The following is a 17893-nucleotide window of genomic DNA, read 5'->3' as shown; positions in this document are numbered from 1 at the left end:
CCAAAGAAGTAGGATTATAGGCATGAGCTACTGCACCTGGCCATTGTTTTGCTTTTTAAAAAACTTTCAAGAAATGATTGGGTTGACTCTATGGCCTGAGTCATAGAATTATTTCTACCATTTCTAAGCAAAAGCGTCTTATCAGATGAATTGGCTCGGCATTTTAGTTTTATATAACCAATTGTCATATGTCCAAGAATTTCCATGATATTTACAAGACAAAATCTTTATTTTGTTTAGACCTTTTAATGTAAGAATATGTACTCTTATTACCAAGTTATACTGTACTGACTAGGTCGATGTTGCTTGGGACATCATTGACAATAAATATTTTTGTAGGACCCGAAACAATACTTAAGTGACTTCTCTATTAGTAAAGCATTTAGAATAGATATCACTCCAAGTTATAAGAATCTGTGATTTTGTTAAAGTTTAATACATTTATCAGAGCAAGCATCATGGGAACATACTTGTGCTTTTAGCAAAACATGTTGTGGTTATGTATGTGCAAGCTTGAGCCAGAAGAGGAAAATTTTTCTGAATGATGTTACAATGTTGCAGATAAAGATTCAAAAGATAGATTGTTTTGTAGAAACTGACAAGCCGATTCTAAAATTTATATGAAAATAAAAGAACCCAGAATAGCCAAAACAACTTTGAAAAATAACATTGAGGTTGGAGAATTAACATTATCTGATCTCGAGACTTACTATACAGGTTCCACGGTTTGTGCCTGTAATCCTAGCCAGTAGAGAGACTGCTTGAGCCCAGTAGCTCAGGCTGTACAGTGCTATAATTGTGCCTGTGAATAACCATTGCACTTTAGCCTGGGCAACTTAGCAAGACCCTATCTCTTAAAATGAGGGCTTATAAAGTTACAATAATCAATAATATGGCATTGGCATAAAGAGACAAATAGATCAATGGAACAGGATGGATTCAAAAAATGGATCTACACATATGTAGACAATGGATTTTAGACAAAGGTACAAAGGCAATTCAGTGGAGAAATGGTAGTCTTTCCAACAAAGGTTACTGGAAAAAAATAGATATTTACATGCAAAAAATAAACTTTGATTAATACCTTCCACCATACACAAAAATTAAGTTGGCTGTTTCCAGCTGCTAACAACTTTCAGGAATTTGTCATGATGACTGTTCTCATACTGCTAGTAAAGACATACTGGAGATTGGGTAATTTATAAAAGAAAGAGGCTTAACTGACTTACAGTTCCACATGGCTGAAGAGGCCTCACACTCATGGTGGAAGGTGAATGAGGAGCAAAGTCACATCTTATATGGCGGCAGGCAAGAGAACATGTGCAGGGGAACTCCCTTTTATAAAACCATCAGCTCTTGTGAGACTTATTCACTATCATGAGAGCAGAATAGGAAAGACCCACCTCCATGATTCAATTACCTCCCACTGGGTCCCTCCCATGACATGTGGGAATTATGGGAGCTAAAATTCAAGATGAGATTTGGGTGGGGACACAGCCAAACCATATCATTGACATTTAAGGAGCTTACCAAAAACACACTAAAGATCTCCTTCAAATATTTAGATGAAATAATGTTGGTGGCAACTTGTGTATAAAATTACATACTCATAGAAAAAGTTTTTTGTGGTTTTTTGAGATATTATAATGTATCCAGCAATGCATATTGTAGCTCTGATATTTTCTTTAAAAATTTTTTAGTTACGTATTTATATACTTAGAGTTCTGATACAACTACTACTTAAATCTCATTTATAAATTTTGTTCCTTGTGGCCAAGATTCTGTGGGGAAACAGTATTTTCATTTTGTAAATCTTAGACTTCCTGTTGTATTTTTTGTATTGAAATCTGATTATTTGAATTTTCATGACAAAGTCTCATCATTTTGCTTTTAATTACTCTATAGATTTTTATTTGGCAGATCATCTTATTTTTCATTATTAAAACAAGGACTGACATTTGCTGTCTCAGAATTAGCACATTCAATTATTCTTAAAAAACATTGGAATAACTCCTTATTCAGAAACTCTTTTTGATATTTTCAGTTTCTAAACTTAGCTGATTATCAAGAGGAAGCAAAAAAGAGCCTTGAGTACCCAACTGATATCACAAAGTCTTTGATGTAAATCTCATGCATTACAGGGTCCCAGCCTTATTCTGGCCTTTCCAGCCTTATTTTAAACTCAGACCATGCATACTGGGTTATTGGATTTCTCAGTCTAGAGTAAAATATAAAACCACAAGTGAGAATGGGAATATGGCTTAAAAACAGATGTGTTGCGAACAGCAAGAAGTGACAACTGTAAACTTGATAGCAAGGGAAGAGACACAAGGGGAGAAAAAAAGCGTAAAATAGCACATAAAACACTTTTTAAGTAAACAAAGTAATCTATAGCCCCAAATCATTGAAAGAATAAAAAGTGTTTAAATTTTCTATCCAATTGGAATTGGATAGAAATTGACCATCTACTATATGGTTTCCTACATCCTTATAATTAACTTACCTTGCCCTTTCAACAGCTTTTGACATCAATTCTTTCTTGAAATTTACTCTATGTCTTTGGCTTATATGAAAAATATTCCTGGTTTTCCTTCTATCTCTTTGTTCACTCTTTCAGGCTCCCTTGCCGATGCATTATCTTCTATCTGGCCTTTAAGGTTGCATCTGCCCAAGGCTCCTTTTTGGTTGTCATTTCATATTCTTCTTTTGACAATCTCTTCCACACTGTGGCTTCAATTACAACCTGAACATTACAACTCTCACATGTATAGTTCCTGGGCTAAACTCCAGACTCATTTTTAACTGACTGTTTGAAACTCTACTTGGATATTTCAAATGTATTTCAAGCTCAGCATGTCAAAAGCCATATTTATAATCATTTTTTTTCCCTTATCCACAAACCTCAAGCCTCCTCCAAGGTTTATTTGTTGATTCCTTCAGTCATCTACTCATTCATTTATTTATTCATCAATTCTACAAATATGCAACTGGTTTAGTTACTGGAAATACAGCAGGGGTAAGACAGATAATGCTCCTGTTCTCATGGTGCTTATATTCCAGTGGATGAAGACAGACAATAAAAAACAAATACGAAAAACTTCAGACAGTGACCATGTGCACCAAAGAAAAAAACTGGGCAATGTAATAGGATGTGATTAAGAGATGCTACTTACTTTGTCCAGTCAGGGAAACCTCTCTAAAGAGATGATATTTTGGATGAGGAAATGACAGGAAGGAGCCACACATGCAGAGATCAGAGGGACAAACATTCCAGAAGAGGAGCAGCTTATAGAGAGGCCCTGAGGTAGGAAGGGACTTGGTGCTCTTGAGCTGAAGAAGGGAGGCCATTGCAAGCAGAGCGACTGAGTAGGTAGGATGGAGGTAGTGATAGAGATGGCACTGGAGGCAGATGGGTGGCAGACTGTATCGGACTTTGTAGAGTAGGCCAGGGTGAGGAATCTGGATTTTTCTAAATGTACTGGAAAACCAATAAAAGGCTTTAAACAGGGGAGAAGCATGATGTGATGTATGTTTTAAGGAGATCTTTCCAGCTACTGGGTGAAGAATGGATTCAATGGAGCAAGAGTGGAGTCAGAAAGACCAGTTAGGCTACTTTTATGGTAGTACAGGTTAGAGGTGGAGCAGGCTTAGAAGTAGCATGGCCATAGTGGAGGCAGTGAGACGGTGTTTGGAAGAGAGCTGAGGAAAGGAAGCTTTGAACAGGTAAATTTTGAGATATCTATTAGACATCTGAGTGGAAATGTCAGTTAAGCATTAGAATTAGATATAGACAAATCTGGAATTCAAGGGAGAGGTGAATGTCTGAGATGTGAATTTAGAGGATATATATAAAAAATTTTAAGGCAATGAGATTAGATGAGATCACTTAGAGAGAGAGGATAGAGATGAAAAAGAGGGTAAGAAGGTCTAGAAGCAAGTCTGGTGTACTCCAATATCTAGAAGTGTAGAAGAGAAGGGAAGGAACAGTCAGCAAAGAACGATGGAGAAAGAGCAATCAGTGAAGATGGAGAACAATCAGAAGAGTGTTTCAGGGAAGAGGAGGACAATCGTGTCAGATGCTGCCAAGACGTAGAATAATTATAATAATTATATAGTTTGCAACTTTTGGCCAAGTGCTCAGAATGCTTCTTTCCTGTTTTCTGTATTTGGAATATAGTTTATCTTTTATAAAAAAATTTTGTGGGTACTTAGTAAGTAGATATACCCTAAAGAAAGGAAATGAGTATATTGAAGAGATATCTGCACTGCCATGTTTGTTGTAGCATGGTTCACAATAGCTAAGATTTGGACTATAGTTTATCTCTTGATTGTGTTTTACGTGGAAATAAACTATGAGTATAAAATAGAGTTGATTTTTGTTATACTCTTTGAGCTCCTTTGGAAAAAAATATAGAACTAAGTTGAGCTATGTAGGTATCAACAGCTGCTGGATTCTGATTGTTGTTTTGGATACTTGTGATAGAATATTCCGTAAAAGTCCCCCATCTCTGGGTATTTCTGTAAGTGCTGGCCTTGGTCTTGTCCACCAGCACTATTCCAGTTACCTGGGGCCCCTTAACCTTCACCTCTTGGCTAAGCCTTATCCAGGCTTTAGAAGCAGAAGAAAACTGTAAAGGCTATTGTTCAGCAGTAAATTTCAAGATGGCATTAATATTAATCTCTCTTGACCCTGAATACTGTTCAACTGCCTTTGGCTTTGTATCTTGACAAAACAGCTCTGCCTTCCATTCCATGACTGAATTTGCATCTTGGTTTTCTGCCTAGTTTGCATTTGGAGTTTTGTTTTAATTTCCTACTTTGCCTTGAGAGTACCAGAGCCCTGATCTTAAACCCTGGTCTCTGTCTCCGGTCTGATACCTGCTTGGCACCAGCTTTTTGTCTTTTATGAAATCTTGGCACCCTCAACTTACTCCCATCTCACCCTATTGTTCTTAACTCTCCTACTGAGACCTCTAACTTTTACCCACTGCAGGACTCCCTGAGGTTAATTGTTTTCTTCTTTAGATTTTCTTTTTTTTTTTTTTTGATTGCTAGACTTTCCCTGTTTATTTTAGCAATACAGTTGAGTTCTGTTTTATATCTGGGTCCTATGTAATTAATATATAACTAAACTAAAATTCTAGGATCTTGCCTTCAATTTGGAATGACTTGATGGGAGCATTTAGAAATTACTATTTTTAATTAACACATAATAATTGTACATATTTATGGAGTACAGTATGATATTTCAGTATATATATACCATGTGTAATGATCAAATTAGGGTAGTCAGCATATCCATCACTTCAGACATTTAGCATTTCTTAGTGTTGGGAACATTCAAAATCCTCTCATCTAGCTATTTGAAAATATACAATTTATTATTCTTAACTGTAGTTCCCCTTCAGTGCTACAGAACCCTGGAAGTTACTACTCCTATCTAGCTGTACTTTTGTTTCTGCTCCCCAACCTCTCCCTATCTCCTTTGCCCCCCAACACTTCTCAGTCTCTAGTAACCACTATTCTACTCTCTAATTCTATGAGATCAACTTTTTTAGCTTTCATATGTGAGTAAGAACATGGAGTATTTATTGGAAGCATTGTTATATCCAAAGTATACTGCTTTAAAGAAGAAAGAAATCTACAGTTTTTTTTTTTTTTTTTTTTGGAGACAGAGTCTCACTCTGTCACCCAGGCTGGAGTGCAGTGACATGATCTAGGCTCACTGCAACCTCCACTTCTCAGATTCAGGTGATTCTCCTGCCTCAGCCTCCTGAGTAGCTGGGATAACAGGCACCTGCTATCACACCTGGCTAATTTTTGTATTTTTCATACAGACAGGGTGTCACCAAGTTGGCCAGTCTGGTCTCGAACTCCTGACCTCAGGTGATCCACCCACCTCAGCCTCCCAAAGTGGTGGGATTATAGGCGTGAGCCACCGTGCCCGGCCTACAGATGTTCTTTACTCTACATATAATAGGCATTAGGGAAACACAGAAGAGTAAAATGTATCTCTGCCTTTGAGGAAATATATTTTTAAATATAGTCATACATAGATGCTCTATACAGCCAGTGAATTCAGCTTGTTGCACTGAAAACAGTCCCTTATGTATATGACCCCTGTACTCTGTTTTCACTGGAGCCCTGTGCTCACAAAACATTGCTATTAAAACATTTCAGAAATAAGAAAACTCCAGTTAAAATTTTGAGGAACCTTGATTCTTAGAATAAAGATGGACAAGAGATTATTTTTTCCTAGTACTCTATAATAATTCCTTTCTACTTAGCCTTGATTAATTAAAACATATACATATTTTTACTCATGGAAGGGGCATATTGGAAATATTTAAATTCTTACAGTCATGCTATGCTTTTCACAGATGATTGGAACATTGCCCAGGCATAAATGCATCTCATCCTTCCCCCAAACAGTTTGTCAGTTGTTTAACCTAGCATAATTTGTTTTTCATGACCAGTAAAAATGACAGTGCTAAAATGTTTTAAAAGGAAATAAAAATAAAATAGAATTATAGCTCTGAGTTTTTTAATATTCTCCTTTTTTCCTTCCTAATCATTCTTTGATACAGTAATGTATCTTAACCTTTGCTTCAATTGTAGGCTATTTTTAACATTGTAAAAACAGAAAATAATCAAAACTAGGAGTTTTATTTTGTGAAAATGAAAACAGAGAAATTTTATTTTGTGAAAATGAAACAAATTTCAATAAGACAGGTTATACTGCAACAAAATCAAATTTCACGGATGCGTTATCACGGTTTCAATGCTTATGTACACATAACCTTCATCCTTTGTATGACTTTGTGGCTAGGAGATTTAATGCACTGACTACTCACATTGATGCTGGGCTGAAGCCTCAAGTTGTTTGAGGAAAAGACCATTTCATGTGCCCAACTATGAAGCATTTAGAATGAAAGGAATACTGAGAACATGTCAAGAGAGCTCATGCCACTGGAAATTGTACCTTTCTGTAAGAAAGAATGTATCTCAAAACTATAAGATGAGATTGTGTAACCTTCAGACATGTTAGTTCACCATAGTATAAAACCGTGGTAAACTATGGTATACTATGGTTTACCATAGTATACTATAGTAGAAGACACACATTTAGCAGCTATTAAAAGGTCCAGCTATTGATCAGCTAGTACAACTCGTTCTATAGAGTTTGACTTAGATGCTAGAATTTCCTTCATCCCCAAACTGCAATTATCATCATAGAGACAAGAGGACACAGATCTGTGAGTCTCTGGAGCTAAGTAGAAGACAGATTACAGGTAGCCCTTTCCTGAAAAGCCAGGTCAGCTTGTTTTGCTGAATTTTCCATCCTGTAGGTTGAATTCTTTTCCAGGAGGCTCTTTGGTTTCCGTAGAAAAAAGTACTTTGTGGTTCCTGCCCTATCGGTTTTCCAGATAGGCTGGGCAGGTCTGAACCCCAGTGATGGACATAGATTAGACCCAAATTGTCATCCCTGCTGTGATTACTCTGAGATCACTCATTTAGGATCACTTTTTGTGTGCATGTGTGTGTGTGTGTGTGTGTGTATAATGCATTTTGTATTTATACAGTATTATAGTAGTATATAAACTGTATAGCAGTACTTATACAGTTTAACCAGTGAGATGGTTAAATGGTTAACAAGTAAACCACATAGTTAACCAGTAAAGATGTAAAATGACTTCAGACAAATATGATCAATCTCTACAGTCCCCTGATGAATTTCACAGGCTCCCACCACCATCAGTTCTACCTATTCATCTCATCCATGCTCATTGTTCTGCCTCATTCCTGTTCCTATGGATGCCCTGTCATGTTTGTTTCTTTCTTTCTGTCCTCCTATTTCCCTCCCCTCAGACATCACTTCAGCATTTGTGCCTTCTCACTTCCCTTATCCTGGGTGTTACCATTTCAGCCTATGAGCATGCCATTAATTTGCCATCTTTACAAAATTCTCTCTTGACTTCACATCCCTCTGTAGCTGCCCTCTCCCTTCTCTCCTCTTCTTTACAACAGAACTCCTTAAAAGAACTGTTGGCTGGGCACAGTGGTTCACTCCTATAATCCCAGCACTTTCAGAGGCCAAGGTGGGAACATCACTTGAGGCCAAGAGGTCGAGACCAGCCCAGGCAACACAGTGAGACCTCATCACTACAAAAAATAAATAAAAATTAGCCAGATGTGGTGGCACACTGCCTGTAGTCCCAGCTACTCAGGAGGCTAGGGTGGGAGGGTCACTTGAGCCCAGGAGTTTAAGGCTGCAGTGAGTAATGATGCACCACTCCACTCCAGCCTGGGTGACAGAGTGAGACCCTGTCTCAAAAAAAAAAAAAGAAAGAAAGAAAGAAAGAAAGAAAGAAAGAATTATCTATAATCAGCCTCTACTTGGTTTCTTCTCTTCTCTCTTAAACCTCCTCCTGAAGGATCCTCAAGTTGCCAAATTCTAAGATCCATTCTTAGTCCTCATGTTACTGGACATGTTGGCAGGGTTTGATGGACGTCTCCTCTTTTCTTGGCTTTGTTTTCCCCTTACTGTTTTCTCCTACCTTCTAAGTCTCCATCTCCTGACCTCTAAACTTTGGAAAACCCAGGGCCTGGTACTCTGACCTCTTCCCTGTCTAACTCTTGCTTAGTGATCTCATCACTTACCTGACTTGAATGACTCCCAAATATATATCTCTCACTTGGACTTCTCCATGAACAAAAGATGCATATATCTAGCCGTGAAGATATTTTTGTACAAATTAGAAAAAGCTGCCCTTTCCTCAAGCACATGACTGCCATCTTCTGGAAATTTTTCAGAGTAGAGACACCTATCCAAAGACTGAATATGGATGGTGTCTCCTTCAGCTGTGTGGTCCTCAACCTTAGTAGCAGTGCTTTTTCTCAACTTGGATGGGTGTGTCATGGCCATCACAAGCTTAGTAGGTCCCAACCCACATCCCATCCCATCCCATCCCTTCTCATCCTCTTCCCTTCAGTCTTTTTCTATTTCAAACTTTTTCTGGTGGCTTAGGTCAAACCCTTTGAAGTTATCCTTGATGCTTCTCTTTCTCTCATATCACAGCTTAAATCCATCAGCAAATTCTGTTGCTTTTTCTTTCAAAATACATTAGAATTTAACCACTCATCACCACCCTACTGTTGCCACCCTGGTCTAAGCCTCAGCAGCTCTCCCCGGGATGATTTCAATAGTAAGCTTCCTTTCTTGCTCATCATTGTCTGTCCTCAACACAGCATCCACAGTTGTTTCAAACCTAGGTCACAGCATGTTTCTACTCTACCCCAAATCCTTCAGATGGTCTGCCATCTCACTCAGCGAAAAATCAAAGTCCTTAAAATGGTCCACGGGCCCTCCACATCCAGGCCTATCCACAGCACTGGCCTTGTTTCCCACCTCCCTCCCCTCCACACCGCCTGGTGCTCCAGCCACGTGGACCTGGCTGTCCCTCAACATGCTGAACACACATCTGCTTTAGGCACTCTGCCCGGATGCCCTTCCATACAGCATGGCTTGCTGCCTTCCTTTCTTGAGTCATTGCTCAAAGGTCACTTTACCCTGTCATGGAAGCCTTCCTTATCTGTACCACATAACCAAGCAACCCCCTTCCCAAAGCATTTGCTATCCCCCTGCTATTTTATTTTCTCCATAGCACTTAGCATCACACACACACATATTGTTTACTCTTTTACCTGATTAGAATTTAAGCTTCGTGAGCCTAGAGACTTATTTTCCCCCCTTAACTATATCCCAATTTCTAAAACAGTTCTTGGCAAGTAGAGTGATCTCAATAAATATTAATCAAATAAATAAATGAATACAGGAATCCTTGAATCTGTCTGGGGGACACTATTCTCAACAAGACACTGCAAATTGACCAAGGGGTTGACAAAATAAATAAAAATACACAAAGGTTTGAGATGGTCCTGAACAATTATCATCTCTTGATTTCAAGATAAAAGTATTTTCAAGAGTTTGAGAACTCATTTAAATCTAATTTGAAAATTGCATTGATTTTACACCCTTCCGGAAGGGCATGTTTCCTGCAGAGAAAGCAAGTAGGTGCCATCTAGTGGCAACAAAGGAGATCCACATTTGTGTTAACTGGAATGTATCGATTAGCAGTGATTGAAAATGTAGTTCCTGATCCAGAAGCTTATGAACTCTATGACAGAACAGTTGTGATAGCCATAAGTCTTGAAGGGTGCATTTTCCATGGAATATATGGCATTGAAAAAAACACAGTTCCATTTCTTCTAAATTATTTCTAATTTTTCCTTTTAATTTTTGCTTGTTTTCTGGGATTTGACTTCTTTTGTTCCTTTGTTTTTCATATTGTTTTGTCCTCTACTTATCTATATACTCTTACATTCACATGGTACTGGCCTAGGCTTTGAATGGGTAATAAAATAAAGGCTCTATCTTCTGGGAATTTATATTCTAATAAAGACAGTGCCTATGAGGGTAAGTATAGAAGAACATGCCTGATCTTGATGAACTGATCTCTTCAGGCCAGATTTCTGCAGCCTGTTGAGGCTTTACTGTTGGATATACTTCCAGCATTAGAGGAATGAGCTTTCGGGAGACTTAGCTTGCTGTTTTTTCAGAAAGTGGCACATTATATGGAGAAACTAAGATAGAGAAATACTCATGTCCATGCATGTTGTCAGGAAAGACAGAAATTAAATCCGTCTCTGATTCTCATTCTAACATCCAAAAAGCTAGGTCATTTCAATTCTTTGGTAAATTAAAGTAGAAACTTTTTGGTCTACTTTGGGAGCTTGTGACCTTTCCAGCCAGAGTGGCTGGGGTTGGTACTGGGAAATCTTTGCCACCAGAGGGCCCGAGTGGTGATGTGACAAAGCAAGATAAGGGTGTGAGGCCCAGGAAGGAGACAAACTTAGGGTGCTGACACTTACATTAATGCACACGGCCTTTTCACAGCTGAGTAGCACCAGAGGACAAAAGTTGGACTAGTGGAATATGACAAGAAAGCAGGTTTCATACCAAACATAAATATTTTCCAATCAGAGCTTTTTCCAATGAGATCAAAGTTTCTGTTACCCAATAGTGGATGGGTCCGAGCAGAGACTGGATGATAACCTGCCAGATTTGTTGAACCTATGAAGATTCTCTGATTCTCTGGAAGACCTCTTTCTCCCTGCACATGTAAAAATCCTCCCTACTGTTCAATATTCAGTCCATACCCCACTTCCTTTTTTGGGTGCCACAGCTTAAAATCATCTCTCCTATCTCTACCTTTCTTATCATTTTAAGAGCAGGTTAGCATTTACATTATGCTACCTGCATTAACGTTTTTTCTCAGTGGTCTAATCCTTAGCTTTTTGAGTTAATGCTAACCTGCTTGAAGACACGGACCACATCTGAGCTAAGTGACAAATGATTCTGTATTGTTATCTTTTAGCATTGAAGGTGTATGTAAGACTCTTTTATCCTTTCCACACAGTGTTAAATCTAACCCTTATTGATCTACCTGGAGTAACTAAAGTGCCCGTGGGAGATCAGCCACAATAGCTCTCTTGCTATCGACCTTGCCATTTCATCTCCAAGAGTGAATATTAAATGTTTATGACGAGTAATGGTAGTAAGGCTACCAATAATTGCCACATCTGGCTTTTTTTTTTTTTTTTTTTTGAGATGGGGTCTCATTTTCTTGCCCAGGCTGGAGTGCAGTGGCGTGATCACGGCTCACTGCAGCCTCGACCTCACAGGCTCTTATCTGGCATTTGGGTCCAAGATGCTTAGGCATAGTCTAAGTTTAGTGGTACAATTCTTCATTGAGATATTAGATAAACTAAAATCTTTGTTGAGATTTGTTTCTTTGTTAGATTTATACTCATTTAAAAAATCTAATAGTACTGTACTAGCTTTTCTTTTAAATTGTGGTTTTTTTACATACCTGATTTCTCTCAAAGTAGGTATAGAAATTGATAATACAACAGCTTGTAGGATGTTACTGAAAATTTAAAAACCCAGTTTTGTTATTTATATAGTTATTTTAGTGGTTTTCCCTCTGCTGAGGGATTTTTTTAAAATTTTAGATTACAGGTAAATATTTACTTTGATATAATACTCTATAACTTTTTTCCTTGAGAAATTGTCTTTATATAAGTTGATGTGGTATTTTCAATAGTGTGTTTTTAAGCTAAAAGATTCCATATATTATTTATTTTTAACAAATTAAATGATTTCCCCTAACTTATTTTGCCTTCTGAAGATATATTTATATAACTTGGCATTCCATCCTGATGAAATGGTGATACTGAAGAGGGGAATGCTAACAGAACTCAGAGGTATCCCAGATCTAATGTCTTTAACAATCAGGTGCTGTTGTTTGCTTTATCATTTGGATAGCCAAAATTTTCTTTAAATTATTTAATAGGCTAGATGGTTTAGGGACTGGTTATAGTATTTAATTGCTTATCTGAAAATTAGCAAATTTAGCATCTATAGCATTTGTACTATGTTTAATATTTCTAAAGTATTAATTGTGATTCTTAGTAACTACTGTGTTCTGTGGGATGTTCATGAGGGATGAAGAGAGAATATTGGATACTTTGACTTATAATTAAAGAAACTTTTTTATAATTATGGCAAAAATGCATGAATTTAAGTTGTGTCATTTTGGTTTTATTTTTGTAGAATATGCTGAGTTTCTACATTGCAAAGGAAAGAAATTTACAGATTTTGATGAAGTTCGCCTTGAGATTGAAGCAGAAACAGACCGCGTGACTGGAATGAATAAAGGCATTTCCTCCATACCCATTAATTTACGAGTCTATTCCCCACATGGTAAGTAAAATAATAAAATTCCAAATTCTCCTCAAACATTTATACTACATTAATTAACGTACATCATTTGTACAGAAGATACAAATAGTGCTGGGTTTCTAGGGTAACCTTTGGATACTGCCCATTAATGTTATGGTTCAAAGAGCTCTTAGGACATTTAAGGAGAGGCAGTAGAAGATGACTTTAATGAAAACAGAATTGAGTTAGTCATCAAATTTGTTTCTTCATTTTTATTATAAGCTTTTAGAATTTGAGAAGGGTATGTATGAAAACTTCCATTTTTCAGTCTTTGCTGAAATCTTAGAGGTACATGTTACTATGGTTGCATCTTCCCCTATTGGATGTCTTGCAGCCATATATAGTCCTATTTATTTTCTTCCTTAGAAATCAGCTCTGACTTTTTCCCCCAGACTATCGGTAGAAACTTATAAATTAGATAACCAATCCATAATGTGTGATGGGAAATAACCTGTATGCTGACTAAATTTTTAGTGGGCAAATTTTCATTTCTTATTCCCTACTTAGCTCTATTGCTTTTAAAACAGAATATAAATGACATAAGCTAAATTATGACTTCCCAAGGGTACTTGGTGCCAACATTGTTTATATGGAGAGGTTGGGCTAGAGTCATGTTGTCACTGACTCTGTTTGTACAGCTGATTCAGTAAACCCAGGGCACCACGAATGGCTAACAGCTTTCTACTAGGCTAAGTGGTTAACTTTCTATAAAAAAAAAAATGATACTTTTTAAGGAAAGGGCAGTCTTACCCTGTGAGTTTTTATACCACTTGAAGGCGTTGTACAAGACTGGCAGATAGCATATGCATTTCTCATTTGGTGTTTTAATTATAACCCCCTAGTTACAGATATGACAGCTTTCTGAGCAAACTGTTAGGCATGCAAATCAGTGCCTTTCAAATTATGTTAAAGTGATCATTTGGCATAGCACAATCATATCATAAAAATAGAGAAAACTAGCAAAACCATTTTTATTTTATGCTCTTTATTCTACACACATGGGTTGGAGTTGTTCAGATACACAATGTAGAAGGCTGAGCTAAGTGACAAATGATTCTGTATTGTTATCTTTTAGCATTGAAGGTGTATGTAAGACTCTTTTATCCTTTCTATACAGTGTTAAATCTAACCCTTATTGATCTACCTGGAATAACTAAAGTGCCCGTGGGAGATCAGCCACCAGATATCGAGTATCAGATCAGAGAAATGATTATGCAGTTCATCACGAGGGAGAACTGTCTGATTTTAGCTGTTACTCCAGCCAACACTGATCTTGCAAACTCAGATGCGCTGAAGCTAGCTAAAGAAGTTGATCCTCAAGGTGAGTGTGTGACTACTAAGATGAGAAGGAATTAAAGTGTCAGGAGTTTTGGTATCTTTAAAGGTAACATAAATTCTCAAGATTTGATTTCATTATAAATAAATTAGCCATTATTAATGTTGTTAAACCTTTTGTATTTTAAATAGAAAATTCAGTATTTAATATTAAAAAATAATAAATAATTTTAGTAAAGATTTACTAAAAGAATGAAATTTGTATAGTCAAAATCTATATAAATCTAAGAATAATGAGATCTAAGAAAATAGGCATTTCTAAGCCTCATGGGCTGCATATTTTAAAAAGTTGGTAAAATAAACTTCTGGTACAGCAGAATTCAGACAATCTACTAATTATTATGAGTTACCTGCATATGCTTCCAATGAAAAACCTTTGTTTTTTACTTTGTCTTGTTTCTTTAAAATAGGAAGCTCTAATGCATGTAAGATATTATTTAGCTTATAATTATTTGAGAAAAAATGTATGTATAAGCAGAGATTTATTTGGTATTGTCATCTCAATATCCAGAAACGGTCCTTTCTTATGCGTATGTTTAAACTTTTTACTTCTCTAAGTTGAATAACGACAGTTTATCTTCAGAGACCTCAGTGCTGGCCTTGGTGTGTGTCTGTTTAAAGTGATTGTGGAAGGGCATTCAATGATGTGCCCTTTCAATATGGAGATACATGTTCTTCAATTCTAGGAATTTTTCTTTTTTGATAATTAATTGTCCCAATTTCTTTGTTCTTTTTATCTGTAGTTCTTATTAGCATGTTAGAACTCCTAAATGAATCCTTTATTTCAATCTTTCTCTTCTATAATCATTTCTTTGTCTTTTTGTTCTACTTTCTGCAAGATTTTATCAACTTTATCTTCTGCTCTTCTGATTCATTTTAGAGGTTCCAAAAGCATATTTTTACTTTGTGAATCTTATTTTTATTTTTTAAAATAGCATCATGTTCTTGTTTTCATAAATACAATATCTTCCTCCAAGGACTTTAGTGAGAGCTTTTCGAAGGTTTTCTTTTGTAATCTACATTGTCTGAGTCTATTGTTTTCTGATTGTTTGTTTTTGTCTCTGTCTTTGATGTTAGAGACCTTTTTCAAATGTTTGTCGATCTTTTGCCGCTTGTTCGTGCATGAGAGTGGAGCACCAAAAAGCTGATTTATGTACATGACAGGGATTCATTGACCAGTGGGTTTTCCCATGGAGTAACTGTGCTGAGAGTTGACCATTTTGTTAGGAGACTTCCTCAACTGTTAGGTTCTATGAGTATTTTCTCCTGAGCTGGTCTGGTATAAGCCTGATGTCTAGTGTTCTTGGAGCCAAGAATTGGTGGGTCAGGGGTTGGAGTGGGAGGAGGATGGTTCTCACTATTCAGTGTGTACACTTTTAATTAATTCCTCTGCTTTCATGATGGCATTCCTGAAATTCTTCTGGAGTCCAGAGTCCCTCTGGTTCAACCTCTTTTGAAACAAGTCTTCAGTACTCTGCTGAGGTTGAGGAAGGGTAGCTATGTGGGTGTGTCCTCTAGGAGCCTTCAGCCAATTCTTTTATTTTCAGCTCTTCCTATACCCTAGCATTGGTTCTCCAATTCTTGGACCTTTCCAGAATTCTGCAATGGTAACTGTTTTTTTCTTCTTGGTTTCCTCCACCATCCCTGAAACTGGGGCTTGTAACAAGCAGGTAGAGGCTCCAGATGACAAGTAAGGACTATCACCAGGACTCTCTTTACAGCGTCAGTGGCTTGGAAGAGTCAGATTATAAACTGGGACTGGAATCTAGTTATAAAAATGGTGCTGAACCATTCCTGTCTTACAGCCTTCTTGTCCCATAGGAGATTGAGCCATGGTTGTCTGATTGGGACAGAGAGAGTCATACCGTCAGTGGATTCTAGTGAGTTCAGCCCAGTCACATTCCTGAGGAGTCCACACGTAGTCCACGTAGAAAAAACAAACTCAGCTTCTCCTACTATATTCTCAAACATGCTTCTGACTCCAGATGTGTGGTGATTTCTCCCCACTGCAAACAAGCAATTAATTCTTTTCTGCAGTAGACATCAGCTAGGTATCCTCTGATTAAATTTAATTCTGATACTATTTACCTGGAAATAGCATCAGATCACACTGATTGAGGGTTCAGTCCCACAAGACGACCCCCACTTCTGATGCCAGTTACAAGATCCAGGTTGTTTACCCTGTGCTCTGACTGACTGGCTATAAATTGGGGTTTCTACAACCTTCTTCTTGTGTTCTATTAATTTGCTAGAGGGGCTCACAAAACTCGGAGAAACAGTTCTTTGTTATAAAGAATATTACAAGGGATACAGATGAAGAGATGCATAGGGCAATGTATGAGAAGCGATGTGGAGCTTCCATGTTCTCTCTGGGCACACCATCCTCTAGAAACCTCTGCATCTCCAGCTATCCAGAAGCTCTCCAAACCCAGCCCATTTTGGATTTTTATGGAAGCTTCATTATGTAGGCATGATTGATTAAATCATTAGCTATTGGTAATCAACTTAAACTTCAGCCCCTCATCCCTCCTAGGAGGTCATATCTGTTCTTTCTAGTGACCAGTCCACATGCTGAAGCTATCCAGGAGCTGCCAGCCACTTACCAACCCATTAGCCTACAAAAAGATACTTATCACTTTGAAGATTCCAAGGACTTTAGTAGTTGTGTGCTGGGGAATAGGGAAGAAGATTAAAAATGCGTACCGCAATATGACAATCCAGATGAAGCTTCATGGAGGACTGCAAATGATACCATTCAGTCCCTGATTTCTCTTTCGTCCTACCTTGGTTCAGCCTCTTTGAAATTGTTTCTTTTTTAAGATAAATTCTTTTCACGGGTGACAAGATGGCTATAGATATCCTGTCTCACATCCTCACAACTTCAAATCTAGTAGAAGAAAAGCCATTGGAGAATATTTTATTTGTGTGTATTATGAATTTTATAATAAATGTAAACTAAAAAAATTGGCCAACTAATAAATCTTGTAAAGTGATTTCTTAAAATTGGTTTAACATATTCATGCTATATTTTACCCTGTTGTGCACATAGGGAATATTAATGGGCAGTAACTACATCTCATTTCTCAGGCTTTTCCAAAGAAGATTCATTTATGACCTAAAATAAACTCATGTGATCACAGATCATTAGGTGAGAGCAATGAATGTTTGTGGAGGGAGTCATCAGTTTGCCAGAAAGGAATCAATCTCCACAAAGTCATTCCCAGTATATTCGATGTGTTGTTACAGCGTAAGGAAAATATAGCATTGACTGTCAGTCAGGAGTATGTCATTTTATGCCACAAATCTACTCCAGAAAGTTAAATGAGATTAAAAAAAAACTATCATAGGCTTGGCTTATTTACAAACTCATTTTTATTAGGTGCCACTTAGAAATTGTCATGTAAATGTTCATGAACTTACCTAAAATAAATCTCCCTTTTTTTGGATCATTAGAACTGCTGCTCCACCATTTACAGACCTACTTGCCCCCAGTTTTTATATCCTATATATGGTGGTCCCAAGAGGAGACTTTTGAAAGTTTTGGTAGGAGTCATTACTGATGAGATAGAATTTATGTGGCTATTTTGCCATTCTTTTTGTGTATGTCCTATGTCTTTTTGTTTCTCTATTTCTCTGCTACTATCTCCTTTTGTGTTAAATATTTATTTTCTAGTATATAATTTTAATTCCTTTGTCATTTATTTTACTTTTTTG

General features: G+C 37.2%; 1 protein-coding gene across 9 annotated transcripts in view; it reads left to right on the top strand.

Moving 5' to 3' along the window:
* DNM3 (dynamin 3) overlaps positions 1 to 17893 on the top strand; it is a 583300-nt gene that overhangs the window by 133801 nt on the left and 431606 nt on the right. For all 9 annotated transcript variants that reach the window (XM_055111556.2, XM_034940650.3, XM_003824660.4 and 6 more), the window contains exons 3-4: positions 12677 to 12826; positions 13962 to 14165. In XM_055111556.2, the coding sequence (XP_054967531.2) occupies positions 12677 to 12826; positions 13962 to 14165 (354 nt within the window). The remainder of the gene's footprint in view (positions 1 to 12676; positions 12827 to 13961; positions 14166 to 17893) is intronic.

The sequence above is a fragment of the Pan paniscus genome, chromosome 1 (genome assembly GCF_029289425.2).
Source record: "Pan paniscus chromosome 1, NHGRI_mPanPan1-v2.0_pri, whole genome shotgun sequence".
NCBI lineage: Eukaryota > Metazoa > Chordata > Mammalia > Primates > Hominidae > Pan > Pan paniscus.
Note: the sequence above shows the minus strand (reverse complement) of the source record. Positions and strands in the feature narration are given on the sequence as shown.